The sequence below is a fragment of the Trachinotus anak genome, unplaced genomic scaffold, assembly GCF_046630095.1.
Source record: "Trachinotus anak isolate AG129_WGS33_773 ecotype Australia unplaced genomic scaffold, CSIRO_AGI_Tana_v1 ptg000024l, whole genome shotgun sequence".
Taxonomy (NCBI): Eukaryota; Metazoa; Chordata; class Actinopteri; order Carangiformes; family Carangidae; genus Trachinotus; species Trachinotus anak.
The window spans coordinates 1,503,491-1,522,662 of record NW_027273875.1 but is presented as its reverse complement, the minus strand read 5'-3'; the positions used below and the strand labels follow the sequence as shown (position 1 = coordinate 1,522,662).

Here is a 19,172-nt window from a genome sequence, read left to right as displayed (position 1 = left end):
TTGCTCATAGCAACTGTGGCGGGCAACCCGATAGCTGAGTGGTTAGGGTGTATACCACATTAACGCGGATGCTCTTAGCAGGCCAGTGCCTGTACAACTCCCAACCAGCCCGACTCTTTCCTGCATGTCATTCCCCCCTCTCTCTGCCAAAAATGCCCAAAAAAATATCTTTAAAAAAAAAAAATGCTCATAGCAACTGCTCAGAGACCAAGGTTTTATTTTGCCCGATCAACAATCCAATACCAAAAATATTCAGTTGCAAACATATAAAAGCAGAAAAAAGTAACAAATCCTTTCACATTTAATATTCTTTTCATTATTTTTATTTGAAAAATCAATTAGCTATTTTTAAGTTTTCTCTGCAGACGAACATGTTTCCTGCGGGGAGCAGGTGGTGGTGATTGTGGCTTGACAAGAGCTTCAGCCATTGTCATGTTTACAAGACAAGAGGTTATAATACACCCTCTCAGCATGGCTACATCTTAAGGGGGAGACTGGAGGCTACAGTGAGTCACTATTGGAAAGTGACAAGACGGACCGGGGCTAGCTGTTAGCATGCTAACTTCAGTAGAAGAAAATATGTGATGGAGACAAGAGTTAGCATTGGTGCTGCTTTCCACTGCTGGAGACAATTGCTCATTTAATCAATTGTAAAAATAGTTGCTGATATCCATAAATTACTTAAACTTGTGTCATTTTTTCTATTTACCTGACCCGCTGCTTTTCGCTAGTATTTAGTTATTAAGCTGTTTCATTACAGGAACTGAAAAAAGTCACATTATAACTGAGTCACAACCCAGATGCCCAAGTGGACACACATGCACACACACAAAAAAAAGAACTTCCAGCCATGTTAGACAGCTGTAAATGCCTCTTTTATTAGTCTATATCACAGCCATTTTACTGCGTCTGTGGCTGGCTCAAGTCACAGTGACAACCCCTCACCCACACCTTTTCATCAGGTGCTATGAAACCTGAGACGGCCCTCCAGCAACACTGCTGGCACAGTGTTTTAAGGTGGTAAAGCACACACACACACACCCCAAAGTCTGTGTGCCTTTCTACATTTCCCCTTCAAACACACACAAAGGATGAAGGGATGCTCTGTAGTCCAAACGGCAACAACCTCAGGCCTAGTTTTATTCCTCCTCTCTGCAGACTCTTCTTTTCAAAAGGCCTTGAATATCTCAGCATCACCTTTTGAAAACTTTGTAGTCATAACCTGTGATAAGTGTTTTTGGTGTTCTTTAGCATTTCAGTGGTTTGGATCTGGACTGGATTTTCCCTGATGGACTTTCTGACTTTCTAAATTGCCGTCGTCAGAAATGAGCAAGCTGTAATAAAGCTTGTGCAAAGCTCTCACAAGCTAACCTATGGAGCATTTGACCCTTAGTATCTCTATGGAACAGAAAAGGGTTCCCGTTTTGTTTGTCTGGTGCATGCACAAAAGGACGCACATACGCAGAGGTTTCACATTATTCCACTTATCAAGAGGTGGCAGTAACACACTAAAATACACAAGGATGTGCCAGCGAAGGCAGGGGAGAAGAAAATCTCCAGCTAGAAAACATGGATATAAACAATGCAGTTGTTTTGAGGAAGAAAACGTATTCAACACGGCTACACAGTATGACCTCAAGAATACACACAATGTCTTTTGTTGTGTTAGTTCAAATGTAAACAGAGGTTTTTGTTTGTTTGAAAGAAACCTCCTCGGGACTATTTTGACTCCTCTGACTGTATTAGGCCTTTTTATCTTTGTTCAAGTTAAGAGTTTTGTTAATTGTTTCTTCAGTATGTTGCTGCTGTTATGGTTGAATTTCCCATGTAGCTAGACTTCAGGTAGATTACTAACACACTGACACCACACACATGCACACATACCCACAAGACATATGACACTCCCATGTCACAATGAGGGTCCTATGGGCCCACACAATAGTGTAGGTGTGGTCCTGTCAGATAACCAGAATAGGCAGACAGACACATATAACCATACACACTTTCCCGCCTGCCCTCAGGGGGTCTCGTATTAGCCAGCGATAACCTCTGGCAGCCATTTGTCTCCTTCACATCCATCTGCTCTATAGGACCTGAAGAGGCCTTTCTGTTCCTCTGACAAAAGAAGGAGGATCAGACAATAACTCACAACTGCAGACAAGTGAGTGGTCAAACCCAGGTGAAAATAAAAAAGAGCTCTGAAGCAACAACCGTGACGAGGTAAAGGTGGAGAGAGACCTGGAGAGACTGGGAATTGTTCATCGTACGAACTGATATGATGAACTCTTCAAAACAGTTGCATGCATGCACATCCAGTACACACCGAGCAACATTAGCATTCATTTGGAGTTGTGTTTCTGGCCACACGAAGAAATAAAGTCCAATATTCACTCTCCTGTTTTGTTCTTCATAAACCCCTAAAGAAAATATCCGGCTCTTTAGCTGTTATATAACAGTTAGGTAACATATAGTCAGTATTTAGAGCCATTTTACTGAAACATCTGGAAACAACACTGAGAGTTAACTAAAACAACACATTCGCAGACCATAAAACCAAAACGGCGAGCTGAAAGACACTAAAACACAACACTTCATTTACTACTGTTAAAAAAAATATGATGCAGCTTAGCATTATAAGGAATATAATATATAATCATACTGTCTTTACAATATAATTGCTCTACATGTTAGACAGGACCCATGTCAATCAAACCTAGTTTAAAATTAACCTTTTAATTTTCCACTTCAAGGATCTGTCATTACTGTCAAGTCCCTTAAAACTGATCAACATCTACCAGCTACTTTTAGCCAAGCAGTCCACACTCATATAATTTCTATAGAAGTGTCCAAAATTACTCTGCCAAGCCAGTCATGGGTTAAATGATAAATAAATGGGAAATAAACTGCACTTATATAGCAGTGGTTTCAACCACTCACATTCACCCATTTACATACACATTCATACAGTGCTTTTTCTACATATATAGCACTTCTTCTCCTACAAACACACTCACCATTACCATTATACAGTATACACATCATGTTCACAATCATAACTTCACACCTCAACAGGTTCATTTCAGTGAAACCAACCAGAAAAATCTACACACCCTTCATTTAGTTTAAGGTCAACCATACTGATGTCATGTTAAAGTAATATTTACTCACTGTCGCATTCATCCCGATGATCAAATCCCGCTATTTAACACAGTGGCATTCCCCTTTCATCATGTCTGCTAGTTACAGCAACCTCAGATTTCCTCTCTATCACTTCCTGTTACTTATTAATCCCTGAGGGGGATTTTTTACTTGGATATGGCATCTTAAGCATGCTCCTCTCTTCCTCCTCTGTGATCTTATTCTAGCAAATCAAATCCCTCACCCTGACCACCTTATCAGTGTGACCTTCCTGATATGATGCCTGCAATGATGCCATACAGGGTAAGTGCGCCTTAATATGTGTGTGTTACAACCATGCACTCTAAAACAGGCATCCATCATGATATCAGCCTTGAGGGCATGACATCATGATGACTCTCAGTGACCACAGCGCTACACCTTATGCTAAATAGCCTCAGTGCTAAGTACAGTTTAATTATTATGTTCAAGTGTCAACACAATGTAGAGTTACTTCTGCATGACATAATGTCCCAGACTTGTTCCAGACTTGTCATCCTGAATAGTCTGACCTTACTAACTATTAAACCCAGATGTCTGATGGACTTTCTTTTTTTGTTTGGACCTCTACCTTTCTAGCACAACTAAAATATATCCCTGTCCTCATTTCCTAATTCATTTTAATTTAATTACTCTTACTTTCCGAATAAAACACTGCAACTGCTGGCACTTAATTACAGCAGCTGACTGCTGAATCACGTGCTTGTAGTTTACACTTAATATCATCACTATCAATCCTTCCTTAAACCGGACTGTAGCCAGTCTGAGTTAATCCTTTCATAATAAAAAAAAGAAAAAAATAACACCATTGAATTCCATCCTTTATAATGAGTCATCCGCTACATCGGTTTTTTCCTGTCACAGAAATAAGACGCATTTATTTTCCTGAGACCAACAATGCCAGTGAAAGCCTCACATGCTGGTCATCATGCAGGTACAAAGGGAGAGGTGGAATAACAACAGCATCACACTTCCGTTACGGGAAATTGTAAAGAAAACATAACAATAACAGAAACTTAGAGCTGATTTATGCCTCTGACACCTTCCTGCTATATATACATTTTGTTAACTAACAGCTGCAAATGATGTGAACCTGCCTGAACCTCATCTAACCTTATCCACACAGACAAACCAGTTAGTTCATCCTTGCAGAGGTGGGCTGTGCAAAAGGTCACTGCAAGAATGTAAACATCCGAGTCAAAAACACACTCTCAAACACAGTATGAGTAATTTTCCACTGTTTAAAAGGGGACCATCCCCATTAAGTCAAACAGCAACATAACCCATCCAGTCCTGAACCTGTGAAAAATTGGGTACTGCTCTGTCTAGTTCAACTGCTTTTTTTCTGCAGTACACCATCAATAGCAAGTACACATTTTTTGTTTCCTTAAAAGGAGGGAGAAAAACAGAGACAGAGATCATGTTTCAACACCCAGGGTAAGTTTATATGTACGGCCCATGGCTTTGTGACCTGACTCTATTTTATAGCCTTGCCCTTCTATTTGCCTCCATCCTTTGTTTCTGGTTTCCTTTCCTCTTTAATCTCCCTGCAAACACACACCACCCTCTCAAGCCACCATTCATAAAACCACCTGTAGGCAACAATTACCAAATATGTGTCTTGCCACATGTCTGTGTATTTTCACATCGAGTCAAGTTATCATGCGATGTGTCGCTGAGTCAGTACTTCATCTGGAATCCACTGGTGCATGACTATGAAAGCAGTGCAATATTAGATGAGTTTCATGCATGGAGTGTTTCTGCCTCCCTCTGTGCACATGTGAGTCTCTTGTCTTTGTCTTATATATATATATATATATATATATATATATATATATATATATATATATATATATATGCATGCATCACACCCATGTGCACATCTACTCTGCACTAATGTCTGTGTAATGGTCTCTCTGCAGCGTCCAGGCCGGAGTCGAGTCGGGTCAGCGGCCTGAGCATGGCATCCAGCAGTGGCACACAGAGAGGCCAGTGTGCTCCTCCTGCTCCCACCATCTGACCAATGTACCACATGAGTGCTTCAGTTTCAGCCAAAGCACAAAACACCAGTGTCTGGTTTCCCCCAAAGCAACCCTGCCACGGCCATGGTGCCTTTTGTTCCCACTTTAAATAAAACATAGTCCAGTCATTAGGTAGAAAGGCCCTCCTGTGCATAATTCAGGGCCAGGTATCAATTTGAGGCAGGGAGATAAGGTTAAGGAAGGACAATACTATGTTGTTCTCACAACACTGGCAAACAACAGACATTGTATAAGTAATGTGCAGAACATAATGTATGCCAATGGCAATTAAATATGATGATAACAGTAGTTTGGGTTGCAGTTTGTCTCCCTCCCGTCCACACTGTCCATTACAGGGCTGCAACTAACCATCAGTCTAAATATTGTTTGGTTTGTTTCACTAACAGTCCAAAACACCCAAAATATTTAAGGCGGAAACAGAGACTTACTGGATAAATCGATTATCTAAATTTTTGTCTATTTATTTCTGTGAATTGTCTAATCATTTGTTAAAACAAGTATAGAACAAATATGATTAAAATGCCATACAGATGAGAATGCCAAACTACAGCCATAGTAGGTTTAATATACACAGGAAGAGAGAAAATGTAAATGCACCTAGGGCTGCAACCCCTCTGCTTTATGGATTAATTGACTAATTGTTTGGTCTATGAATTTTTTTTTTTCTTCTGATCAACAGTCCAAAAGTCAAAAAATATTTTCAATTATATAAAACATAGAAAAACATAAAATCCTAATATTGAAGCTACGTGAACCAACAAATTTAAAAATGACTGCAGTGTTGAGCTATCAAAATTGCTACCGATTAATTTTATGTGGACTGAAAGATTAATCGACTAATAGTTTCAGCACATGCACCATAAGTAAACACCATAGTTGTTAACAAGGTGCATTTGCTACATTAGCGTTAGCTCCTGACACCAACTCAACTGAGAACAGCTTTGTTTTACTCAAGAACAGCGTCTATTTCACTCCCGGGTCGTCTCACAAACTCCACAAATAGACAAGATTTCGCTAGGTTTCATGAAGCTGTGTCCCTGAGACCATCCTCCTCACTGGGAACAGAAAGCAACAGGTTGACAGTCGACAACCGAAACCGAGCCACCGCAGCGATACTAGGCGCACCTGCTGCTGCCAAAGTCCCCTTCACGTACCTGCCGAGTCCCGGTCACTCCACGGTGTTCAGCTTCTTGTCCTCTCAGGTTCCTCGTTTCCTCTTCTCAAGTGAATAACATTAAAAAATAAAATAAAATAAAATAAAAATAATGACAAGCAGAATTCACTTTTATTTTACTGGCTGGTGTGTCTGTCAACTCATGGGCTTTCCTTTTCCTCCGCTTGCACTGAGCTCACCTTATTCCCTGGAGAGAGACAAGCGGATGAGAGGATGATAGAGGATCAAGTAGACCAATCAGATGCGGCCGGGGGCGGGGATTTTAGGAATACACGACATCCTATTGGACAGTTCGTGTCAATGGAGAGGCAGTGAAAACTGGGATTTCGCTGTTTTGTCTTCAGCGCACGGTGAACTGAACTGAAAAGGCAGAGGTTATGAGTGAAAAGTGACAGGTTTAGTCAGCGATGGAAGAAGTATTCAATTCATTTACTTAAGTTGAAGCACTAATACCACAGTGTCACAATCAAAATCGGCTGTATTGGCCAAACAGGTTTGAGCATACAAGGAATTTGATTTTGGTTTGTAGATGGAAGATGCACATAAAGCAAAAACAAGGACAAAAAAGCTGAACACAATTAACACAAAAATATGACTATTGTGTACAAGCAAGTGGTTGAAAAATTAAATTAAAAAATATAAAGACATATCCTTAAGTAAAGGACAAAAAACATAATCACATGGTTGTGAAAAAAAAGATGCATTGATATAACAGCAATGGACAACAACATGCAATGTCGCTGTACCAGTCCCAGTTTCTGAAAGTTGTGATCAAGAAAATAAATGGAGAAACATACAGAAATAATGTAATAAGTGACTTTATATACATATGCTAGGTAGTCATGCACAGTATGTGCATGTATACATGTTTATACAGTCTGCTTGTATTCATATTTGACAAGTAATAGGTGGTATATACATGTAATGCAGAATGTGAGTTTTGAAATGGTCCTGCATTGAAAATGTCACATATATAAGTATAATAAGGAAAATGTACTATAAGTAAAAAGTACTCAGTGCAGACAAATATTGTCATTCTGCAGAATGTCTCCTGTCAATGTTGGAATATTATATTCCCAGATCATTGTTATTGATGTAGGAACCTAAATCTTTTTGATTGATTTACAACCAATTGAGTCTTTGATTGTTTTATGTTTTATGTTTAATTTAAATCACTGTATTGTATTTTGAAAGCTGATCATATGTTTTCTGTGTAATATCTTACTGTTACTGTTAAGTGAATAGTAACAGTACAGTAATGTAAAATTACAATATTTCTCTTTGAAATGTTGGAAATATTCAGGTAAAGCACAATTACCTAAAATTATACAAGTACAGTACTAGAGTAAATGTACTTTCTACCACTGGTTTTTGTGCCATACTGAACTGACTGACACAGACATTTAGTGCAAGTTAGTACTTTAATCAAATATTCATACTGTACTGAAGGAAATGCTCATCTTTTAAATATGGTGACTATTATAAAAAATCTGACAAGAGAAAAAAAAAATCAGAATAAAATGTGAAAAGACAAAGTGACAATGAAAAAACATCAGTCCAAATAAGAGTTAATGTTCTCAGGGCAGTGCAACGTGGACTGAAAAGAGCTAATCATTTCTAAGAGGCTCTGCAATGCAAAGCTATGCAAACTACTTTGAATACCTTTGTTTCACGCACAGAAAGATTAACTGAACACCATCTATTTCTTATTGAAACAACAGCCATCACAAATATCATATTTAAGGAAGCAGTGGCACATTTGTTTAAATGCAGCTCTGAGGTACTTTGAGTATTTAAATTTTATTCTTCTTTATACCGGGAGATGGAGAGTCTTAGGTTCCCACTGTGGACCAGGAATCCGTCATGATATCCCAGTTGAGATGGTGAAACACTTTTATATGTTTCAAAGTCACACTCCTCCTTGTTCATATTGTTAATACTGTCCCACTGCCACGAACACTCATAGATTGATTTTATTGACAACCTTGCAACAACAAGGATGAAACCAGTGGGATGACAGCAATGAGTAGCAACTCCTGACCACTTGGTGGCAATTTGTTCACGAAGGGCAGAAGCACAGGCCTGGCCTGTTGTCAGCAGCTGACTGTGTTGTACAAGGCCACTACATGGGGTTGACCAAATGATGTAAGCACAACGTGAAAAGGGACTTCAGCTGCAAGTGTCTTTCAAGTACTACTCCAGAGGTGGGTCATGGCACTCCAGTTAGCACTTCCTTATCAGCAGCAGCACTTAGTACATTTACTTCAATTCAATTTTGAGGTAGCTCTACTTCACTCGAGTATTTTCATTCTATGCTACAGCTGGCTGTAGTTATTACAGATCTTAGTTATTACAAACAAAACCTATGATGGTTATAAAATACAGTGCATTGCTATAGGTAATTTACCCAACAGTATGTACGTAAAAATCTACTTCACCTAAGCAGCTGCAAAATGCTACTTACACAATAATACATAATAATAATCTAATATATGCTGACAGGAGCTCTTGTTAAATAATTCAACCTGTATTATGCACCTGTAATTTGGGCAGCGATTTGGACTCTTTAAGCTCTTTAGTTGCTTCAGAAACATATCAAGGTGTTGATTGCAGAAGTTGACTTATGCTGCTTATAGCCAATAAACCAACAGAAAAAGGATTGAAACTGTGACGTAGTTGTTTCCACTTCAAGTCTTTGTCCATAAAATGTTGCCTATGCCATGCGTATCTAATATTATGAAGAGTAGTTCACTTCCAGTTGTGCATCCAAAACACATCATTTGTAGGGGAAAAAACCCCTCATAACATTTAGTTTATTGTTCAGTGAAGAAAAGGAAACCACAGAAAGTTCAGTCTGTAGTCATAATTAGCCAGTCTAGAGTTAGACTTACTGCCTTTCACATAATTACTTCATTCAGTTTTATGAGTTTGTTTTTAATATCTTTCCATTGAATGTATCATCTTGGCAAAAGAAACAGATTTTCAAAGCTTTTATGGCCTTTGTTTTAGACACAGAAGAGTCAAAATGTTAAAGCATGACATGCTGACATCAGCTGCTTCAAACATGCAAACACTCATGCTGCTAAAATAAAACAAGTCCAAGTCCATTAAACATATCCATATATATTTTATTCTCAATACGGCAAAATACAAAGAATATTCAGGACAGACTCTCATTAGTCACAATTAATACTCACTTCACAAGAATGCTTTTAAATTACATAACCTAAGTTTGAAGATCAAACTCAATGAGTACCTTTAATCATATTGCATCCATCATATATAGTATCTCTATCATCAGTTCTCTTAAAACTAATCCAATTTAGACTATTGTACATAGTGTATGCTGTAGGTCTCACTTTAGAGACGACTTTTAGAAAAAAGGTGTTATACAACATACTGTATAAACTGCTACAACTGTTTTGATGTGTAGAGAAATACCTCTGTTTCAAAAGACATGTTGGACCAATTGTTCAAAAGGGACACATAGTAAATACATCTCTCTCGTGAGGAAGAAACAGACGTGGTTTTACATAACAGACTGTACACGCCATCCATCCATCCCATGAGATCAACAATATACATTTCATGAAAAGTACACGCCTCCATATCAAATACAGAGAAGACAAAATATTCGCACTTGGATCTAGAGACATTAATGATTATGTGGCGACATGATACTGAGAGACAGTGAAGCAGAAGACACGTATACGAGCACAGTAAGAAAAGGACTGAGAAATCAATTTGATATACAGTGTTAAGAGACTAGGATGTCACCTGTAACAGCTTGGAAGAAGCAGAGAACAGAAAAGCCCACAGAAAATGTGCATAAAGTATCTCACAAATGTATTTACAGGATTTTTAAATTTAATAAAAATGTCAACCTGTAGTAGAAATTCACCCTTAAACAAATGTTATATTTACAATTTATACATTTGTATTTAAATAGAAACATGCAAGTGTTAACATCTTCCTACTGAATGTCGAAAAAACTCATCTTACCCTGGATTCTTTAAAGTTAGAATTAATATTAATTACTACTTACAATGAAATCTCATCATGAACAACCCCAATACATTTACATCTTCCTATTTCATAAAATGGTACTCCTTAAAAAGGCAAAATAGAAAAAAACATTAAGGAAAGGGGCAGAAAAATAAATAAGTGTGAGTAGCAAACAGTTAAAAATTATTCTAATGCTAAATTTGTACATTTGACTACAAGAGGCGCGGACCTGTACTTACAAAGTGTACCAGTGTATGAAGACATTGACTGGGCTGGCAAAACCCACAGAAGAATTCCTATGAGAAAAGTGGCCTCCAGCTTTAAGTACAAAATGGCTCAAGCCATTGGTGTTTGGTTATAAAAACAGATCTATATACACATATATACTAAACCAGTACACAAAATTGCAAAAGCTAAAGGCATTGGACACTTGAGTTAAACAGGTTTCTCGCTGAGGCGGAAAAAAAAGAAGAGGGGAAAAAAATCCCAAGCCTAAAAATTAAACTTTTTCCACAGAAACAGATCTCTTTTTAAAAAAATCCTGCATAGATTAAAATAATACCTCCTCTGACTTTCTCTTTTTCAAGTGCAAGAGGAAATAACAGTGTCCCCTCCTACAATAAAGGCCAGGGAGCCAGTGAAGGAAAGAAAATAAAAAACACAATGCAAAAAGGTAAAACCTGGGCCACATAGTGATTCTTCAGATTTGTTTTGCTGAGATGAAAATGGTGCTGTCAACTTGAAAACTTACACCAAATTTAAGTTTTATAATAGAGGAAAAGTGCAAGAAAGTTAAAGACATCACAGCTCTTTAACGGTCTGGCACCTCAGACTTATCCAAACTCATCTTCCATGGACTAAAACTAAAACAGCCAGTAATAGTTTCCATGAATACTACTTGGCCCAGGCTTTAATATTTCCAGCATGTTTTATTTAGGAAGTGGGCTTAAAATAACCAGAAACCAGACCATCCTTCATGTCAATGATCATTACCAAACACCAAAATGTCAACTGAAATGTCTTCATTCAAAACCACTGCTTTGACGACAACCAGTAATTTTTAACAACAGAAATGTTTGTATCTTGACAGCTGGCATACACAGTTTCTCTGTCGTCTCTCCCCTGCCTGCCGAACCATATTAACTAAACTTAAACATTTCTTACCTACTGCCCTGTAATACAAGTATGATTAAGGTTTTAAAATTTAAATAGGAACATATTACATACAAATACTTTGCATCTTATAACCCCTGTTCAACCCCGGTTTAAACTTATGCATTTGAAACGTTATACTTCTGCTGGCCAGAAGAAAAAAAACTGCTTGGTATATAAATAAAATCTATATTGGCCGTTTATACTTCTTATTTGAAATATATAATCATAGATTTAAAACTCTTTGTACTATAAATGCAACACTGCTGATTTGCATCACTGATGAGTTTGCCTCTCTAAAGAACATCTTGCCTTTCAGATGAATTTGCTTTAGTTGTGCCAAATCAGTGGTCACACAGGCCCAGCTTTTATAAACTGCCATGAAAATAACTGTATTGTATACGTAACTGGATACGATCTTCAATACTAAAGACACTCCCTGCTGTTTCTTAGAAAAATGCACTCTGAGCAAACAAGGGGATCAAAAACAAAAAACACAACAACACTGGAAGTGACTGTTCCTTGAGGAAATTGCTCAGTGAACTTGTAGCTACAAGGGTAAAAACATTTAATAGGAAGAGACTCATATTGTGGAGCTTCAAAGAAGCAGCAAATCTCTTACACAGAATGTTAACGTGATCAATTTTATGAAGGCCGAGAATTAAAAAAAAACACCCTGCTAGCGGCCCCTAGAGGCCATGCTGCTCCTGACCTGGCCTCTAGGGGCTGACCAACATTTCATTTTCTAGCAGGACAAAAACAAGTTCATGATTTTGAAAAATAAAATGACACTGTCCAAAACAAATACACTGATCAATCTAACTTCTAATAGAGCATTTATATATTTATGTGTGTCAGAAGTATTAAACTGCTGTGCACAGTAGCCCTTCTTGTGGTCCTTAAACCTTGTGGGCATGCTCAAAGATTAATCTCTAGTGCCTCGAGACTTGAAGGAGAGATCAACAGACGTAGTTAGAAGCTTAATTAGTGGTGGCCAAAACCATCTTTGTCCCCATTGAAAATGTCAAATGTGTTAATAGGACTTGACTTAAAAATGAAAGAGTGCAATAAAAACACAATTGTTGCCAGCTTCCATTAATTGTTGAATGTATAAACTATGCATAAAATGACAACTGTGGCTATAGACAAAAAAATAGAAGGATAAAAAAAAAAAAATCATAATTTATTCAGATATGACGAGTGACCGTTTGTTTTCCTGTAGCTCACATACAAGGCACAAAAATGATAAAGAGAAACCTTCATTTTAAAGCACCTTTGGTGTTCATGGGAGGTACTTTGGTGAAACAAAGTAAAAGAAAAAAGTTAAAAGCCAAAGTAGCCTATAAACCAAACCCCATTTTTAGTGTATTCGTAATAAATAATTCATCCAGCGCTTCCATGCCAAAGAGATAAAAACATGGCCTTCAAAGATTTTGTAAGAATGCTGATATATGAAGTATGGCGATAAGCTCTTTTTTATTCGTGTGTTGCAGTTTCTGATGCTTCTCCCTGTGTGGTGCCGTCGAAGGTGTGAGATGCGTCAAATTGCTCAGTGTTTTTGGCAAGCTGGTGTAGAAAATGGACACAGTGTTGGAGATATGTCTGAGAAGTTCGTCACCTGCGTGTACATGGAGGACCAGAGGTGGACTGTGTGTGTGTGTGTGTTTGTGTGTGTGCATACAGTACATGATTATTTGTGTGTCGTTGTGGGCATGCTTGTGTCTTTGAGCACATGTTGCTGAGCACAAGAGGCTGAGGTGGTGTGTGTGTGTGTGTGTGTGTGTGTGTGTGTGTGTGTGTGTGTGTGTGTGTGTGTGTGTGTGTGTGTGTGTGTGTGGAAGCAGTGGGCAGGGAGTTGAGTCCTCGCTAGGGAATTAGCTTTGCGTCCAGGCGCAGCCAGTGGAGGCCCTGCCGTGTGTAACGCACCAGTTCCGTCATGCTGCTGGTGTTGAAGATCAGAGGACCCATCACCTTGTCCAACTCCAGGAAGAAGTCTGGGAAAAGAAAGACACAGTGAAAGTTAATTTTTTTTTAAAATCATCATTTAATGGGTTCCTTATTTTTAATCAGTAGTTTAGTCTATAAATTGTCAGAAACATAATCAATTTGAAATGGTAGTAAATCAGAAAAGACAGCAAATCCTCACATCTGAGAAGCTGAAAACAGCATGTTTGGTATTTTTGCTTGATAAATGACTCAATGAATCGACTATCAAAGTTAGCAGCTAGAACTGCATACGAGTATCAGTTCAGTACTAACTGGGATTTTAAAAAATAGTTTGCAGCTGTATTCTGTCTTTTTAAGTATATTTTTTCATGAGCATTTTTGGCCTAATTAGTGAGAGAGGGTTGAAGACAAGCAACAAAAACCTTGCAGTCTATTCCCATATTTCAGTGAGAGATGCAACAGATTTTAGCAACAAAAGCTAAAAAAAAAAATATCAGTTATGTGCAAATGTTTGGGGGATTACTAAGTACTGACTTTTTAGGATGCCCAAACTTTTGCACATACGACCATTATCGTTTTAGTTCATGAAGTAACCGGGTATTAACATTTGAAGTAGGCTCATCTTTTAATGTCTGCTTTCCGATTAAGTTTTGCATACAACTGTGTGTCTTTGAAAATGCAAATTATAGACCAACAATTACACAAAAATAATGTCAAACCTAGTTTTTAAGGTTTACCTTTCTGCTCCTTGGATAGTTGCTCAGCCTGGTCCCAGACCTCGGTGGCGTACAGGAAGTTGGAGGTAACCTGGACGTAGCTGGCAGCCATCTGGTGGATACGTTGAGGTATGGTCACAGACGAACTGGCGCTGCTGCTGCTGCTGACTGACGAGTAGCCACTGGCCGTGCCTGGGGACAGTTTGGGAGAAACTGGAGAGGGCATACCCGCTGCCTTGCTGCATCAGGAAACAGAAACAAACAGACAAGGTAAGAGATTTCAATAAACTGAGCACATTCTGAAAATCATCCATAGCACTATTTATCTAATTCATTTATCTAATATCTGCTCCATATGACTCAGTAACTTCAAACTGTTCTTCACAACAGTTTGAAGTGAAGTGAAGAACCCCCCCCCCCCCCCCCCCACCCCCCCCCCCCCCCCCCCCCCCCCCCCCCCCCCCCCCCCCCCCCCACTCACGATCAATGCTCCATCCTTTACAATTACTTTTAATCTTCACACAGCAAAGAAGGACATGACTTACTTTCCCATTCCAGGAGAGGGAGCCTGGGTGTTACTCAGAGAATTCTGCCAAACAAAATGAGGGAAGAACATTATGTACACAGGAAGGAAGCAGGTTACACATTCACAGAGGACAAATGTATTGATGGAATTTATAATGTGTTCCTGTGATTTTGAAGGTTTGCCAAACAAAACCAGATTTCAGTTTCTTGGAAACAAGCGTACCTTTAAGTGTTCGGTGAGTGTTTTGGAGTATTTTAGTGCACTGTCTTTCCTCAGCTTGAATAACCGCAGGTAGAGGAGGGACTGGCATCGTAAGCTGGAAAAACAGGTGAATATTGATCTTAAACTTTTTTAAAAAAAAGGGAGCAATGACCAGAGATATGTGGACCCCTTAGACAGAACATTCTTCTTAATCAAACAGCAATGACTTTGAGTACATTAAGTGGTAGCCTAAAGACAAGACAACAACTCTACCTCTACATCAAATGGAAATCCATCACCTGCTGTCAGTCAGCGAACTTACCAAAGCACAGCTAGCCTCTTGTCTGCTGAAGTAGCATCTGGGGCCATATAGCTTTTTAACTTCATAGTGTATCTGAATGCACAGACAGAACAAACATTTAGTTTCTAAGAGAACAAACTGTTTAAGTCACTATTGAAACATTGTTTTATTTCAATAATACTTAATAAATACACAGATCAAAATTGAGCAGCAGAACCAGAGATATCTTCTTTTTTATTCCAAACATTTGTTTTCCTTGTTATAACTTAGTACCTACATTACACTGAATACAACTTCACCACTGACAGTTTGATTCAGAGATTTGGGAGTGTTATGCTGATAGCGGTTAATGCAGCAACAGAGCCTTGGTAAACTCGCTTCTCTCTAACTCCACAGCTCTCTGAAAAGGCTTTGAACAACTTCTTTTCACATGTATAGCAGAACTCTCCAGAGAGAAGGTATTTGTGTTTGTACTTACTTGATAAGCTCCACAGTTTCGGCATACATGGGGAAGGGAGACTTGGCCTCTTGGGCGCTCTTCTCCAGAGCGTTACCACATTCAATGAACGACACCACAGCATCCAGGTAGTAAACTGCCTTCTCAAAACGGTCCAACTGTAAAAAAGGGGGAACAGGGATAGAGTAAAAATAAAATCACTGCTACCGTTTTATCCTGAGATCACTGCTACCGTTTTATCCTGAGTGAGGAAGCATGTACCCATCAAATATTACATTTCCTTTCCCATCTGTTTCCTCTGTGGAGGGCTAAATGCTGTTCAATGACTTTTAATCCGACAAGCTTTTGGCCTCATATGTTACACAACTGATACTGTGACTTGGTGTGGATTATGTAAAACTCTCTTTCTAGTAAAATAACAGATAATTCAATTATGTATATGCCCTTTTTTATTGAATGTATAACATAACAGATGACTAATGAATTGTATAAGTAATTTTATGCAACTGAGATCTTTGATTTGCATTTACCAAACGGACAAAATAATTTTAAATGATTTTGACTGGAAATAACAGGTAGCAGCATCAGGTAGTTTATAATCTGCAGGTAACTTTAATTCAAATATGGCCATCAGCAAGTATTCATGTTTTCTTTCTTTTTTGCTAAAAACCTGTAAGAACTCAGAGAAAAAAATGGGCCATGGAAACTGAGGTCAATTTCCCAGTCAGTAAAATAAATACCATACAATCGCATTAAGTTTACCTATAAAGGAAAGGACAGCATTAAGCTCCATGCAAAAATCACACCAGGATGTCGTCTTACATTAAGATCTAGACTTTGTTGTTATAACATCCGTCTTCCTTCATGGCCTTGCATGTAGCTAAACAGTGCAACATCTCAAATTACACGTGTAAATAGACTTTAGGCTCTCGCTCTTACCAGTGCATCTGCATTATGTTTAAGTTTCTTGGCCTCTTGTAAGTAGTGATCAGCTGAATGGACCCTGAAACAAAGTTGATAACAGGTCAACCAAATCTGACATTTTTTATTTTATTTTTACAACCCTGTTAAAGTTCAGTTTCTGAATCAATTTGAATCAATCTGAAAAGTACCCCATACTCCTTAAACATCAATTATTCTGTTAAATAAAACCCCTGAAACAAAAGACACAAAAATAAGAAGAGAGACTATGTTGTTTCTTTACTAGCATGAAAAGGACAGAGATTTCCAGCAGAGAACCTTTTAAAATGGAAATTTACGCCACCTTTCCTGAACACAGGCACATCTACTCATGACCTCCCCAACCTCCTACAGCTTTATGCATCAAAGGCAACCCTAGATCCCCACAGCCGTTCTTTCTGCATATCCCACTGTGGGGTTATCCGCAGTGGAAAGAGCTCCTCTTACCTGTCCTCAAACACCAGCTTGGATCTCTGAGACTTGGAGCCGTCCGTGGAGAGTGGAGGTACAGCCAGCTGGTTATCACAGCCCTTTGAGGATTTCTCCTGCAGAGACAGCAAGAGAGACGGAATAAAGTTTCAGAAATAAGGGGTCTGGTGTTTGAAGTGGAGGATAAAAACGGAGCAAAGGGCGAGTGTGAAAAAAAATCAGAAGGTTCAAATACACTGCGCTATATGGATATTGGCCATACACAATATATATACACAATATATAGACCCAAATTATTCTGTGATTCACTGCTGGTTAGACACAATGTAAACACTTATTAGACTTATTAGTGACATTAATCATATCAAAATGTTACTATGTTCTCAACCTTTTCCCTTCTCTCTTAGTTATTCAAATTGCCCCTGGGGGAAACATGCTGCACAGTGGGCAAAGATGATCAAAGACTGCACTCACACACTTCGCAGTACCCACAGTGTTTGCCAGGTTTTTGCACAGATAGCAAATGCCTGGTGGTAAGGTTACATGCACCCACCTTGCCATCACGTGTGCTGCGTCCCTTGTCTTCTCCTTTTCTGTGTTTGGAGGTGGAGTTGCCCTTAGTGCTGTGGCTCCCCTCCTTTCCACTTCCTGTCCCGCTGGACAAAGAGGTGGAGGACTGGCTGACTGTCCTCTTCCGACTCGGATGCTCTGCCTTGGGCGTCCGCTGCAGACCTGACATGGAAGGAGAAGGGACTGGCTCCTCCTTCTTCTCCAAAGACCTCTTAGACCTGATGGGATATGAATCATTATTGTAATACATATATTTTTGTATTACTTACATTGACCTGTTCTGTAGCAGTACTTTAACCCAAATTACAAAATATTAACACTCAAAGATTAAATGTTAACATGCTAGGTAATTCAACATTAAGAACCAGCAGGGATGTCAGGTGCAGCTTCAAGAGGCTTCGATGTAATTAACACGTCATGTCACTGAGCTACTATGCTTGATTATATGATGCTCGTTAAGAGTACATTGGGATTATTTAAGTGAATTTTAAAAATTAAGAAAAACATCTGGCACGTTTCATTTTGCCCATGCAAAATGAAGCACTACCGTCACATCAAGTGTGCCAAGTCTTGCTGGAATGCAGAATATTTACTGTGAATGATGACCAGGAGGAAAAGGAAAAATACTCACTCTTTACTGCTGTTTTTATGATGAGATAGAGACTTATCCTCTAGCTTGCATCGCTTGCTCTCTGGCTTGGTGCCTTCTTCATCATTCTAAAGATGCAGAGATCACAGAAAATTAAAAAGGTAAAGACACATTAAAAGGATACCCTGATTTATTGGTTTGTGTAAATGCCTCTGTAGAAACTAATCTGAAGACGTATAGAAAATTGCAGCCTAGCCCTTTAAGTCTTTGGAGGTGCAGTACAACTTTCTGCCAAAGACACATGACTCTATCTCTTTCTCTGGTAGTTTCAAAGCTTTGATTTTAAAAAAAAAAAGCACAATCATCTAATGGCAAAAACTCCAGGTCTGGATCATCACCAAAATGTAATCAATTGTTCTTTGGCTCAAAGCAGTTTCTTGCTTTGATGGAAATCTGTTTGTAGGTTATGGTAAGACACACTGGAAAAAATGCTAATTAAAGTGGTAACTCCCATCAATAAAGATCAAAATAAATCACCATTCAGTGTGCAAGGTCATAACGAAAACATAACTCTGTAAAAAGCTTTTTCTTGGGCAGGGGTTTTAGATCATTTGAAGAATTTCTATAAAGTGAAAGGAACAGTGGGATGCTCATACATTTTACTCTCCTTAAGGCAAGAAATAAAATCGAATGGAAAGTATTTAAGAGAAAAGCACTGAAATTCGTTCTACCTTGTGTTTCCTCTTGGCCTTGCTGGAGCTCTTCTCAGAGCTCTGCTTGCTGAAGTCTTTACTGTCCCTGTCTAGAGAGTCGTCCCTCTCCACTTTTATCTCTGCAGGCTCCTTGTAGGGCCGCCCTGGGATCCTTGACAGCAAACTGAGATCTATAGGACAAGGGAGGGAAAGCGGAAGGGTAAGGTATGGTTT

The 19,172-nt window shown here is 38.8% G+C and overlaps 2 protein-coding genes across 8 annotated transcripts in view; both read right to left on the bottom strand.

Moving 5' to 3' along the window:
• shroom1 (shroom family member 1) overlaps positions 1–6,584 on the bottom strand; it is a 34,171-nt gene extending 27,587 nt beyond the window's left edge. For all 3 annotated transcript variants that reach the window (XM_071460636.1, XM_071460634.1, XM_071460640.1), the window contains exon 1: positions 6,374–6,584. The gene's annotated coding sequence lies outside the window, so the exon portion shown is untranslated. The remainder of the gene's footprint in view (positions 1–6,373) is intronic.
• Positions 6,585–9,500: 2,916 nt separating this feature from the next.
• Positions 9,501–19,172, bottom strand: part of aff4 (AF4/FMR2 family, member 4) — a 31,509-nt gene continuing 21,837 nt past the window's right edge. For 4 of the 5 annotated variants that reach the window (XM_071460378.1, XM_071460379.1, XM_071460380.1 and 1 more), the window contains 11 exons: positions 18,978–19,129; positions 18,289–18,374; positions 17,641–17,875; positions 17,106–17,203; positions 16,638–16,701; positions 15,720–15,856; positions 15,263–15,334; positions 14,962–15,055; positions 14,759–14,802; positions 14,235–14,452; positions 13,345–13,544 (listed from right to left, as the gene is read on the bottom strand). In XM_071460378.1, the coding sequence (XP_071316479.1) occupies positions 13,417–13,544; positions 14,235–14,452; positions 14,759–14,802; positions 14,962–15,055; positions 15,263–15,334; positions 15,720–15,856; positions 16,638–16,701; positions 17,106–17,203; positions 17,641–17,875; positions 18,289–18,374; positions 18,978–19,129 (1,328 nt within the window). In that variant the 3' untranslated portion in view covers positions 13,345–13,416. The other variant, XM_071460377.1, reaches the window with a different exon arrangement.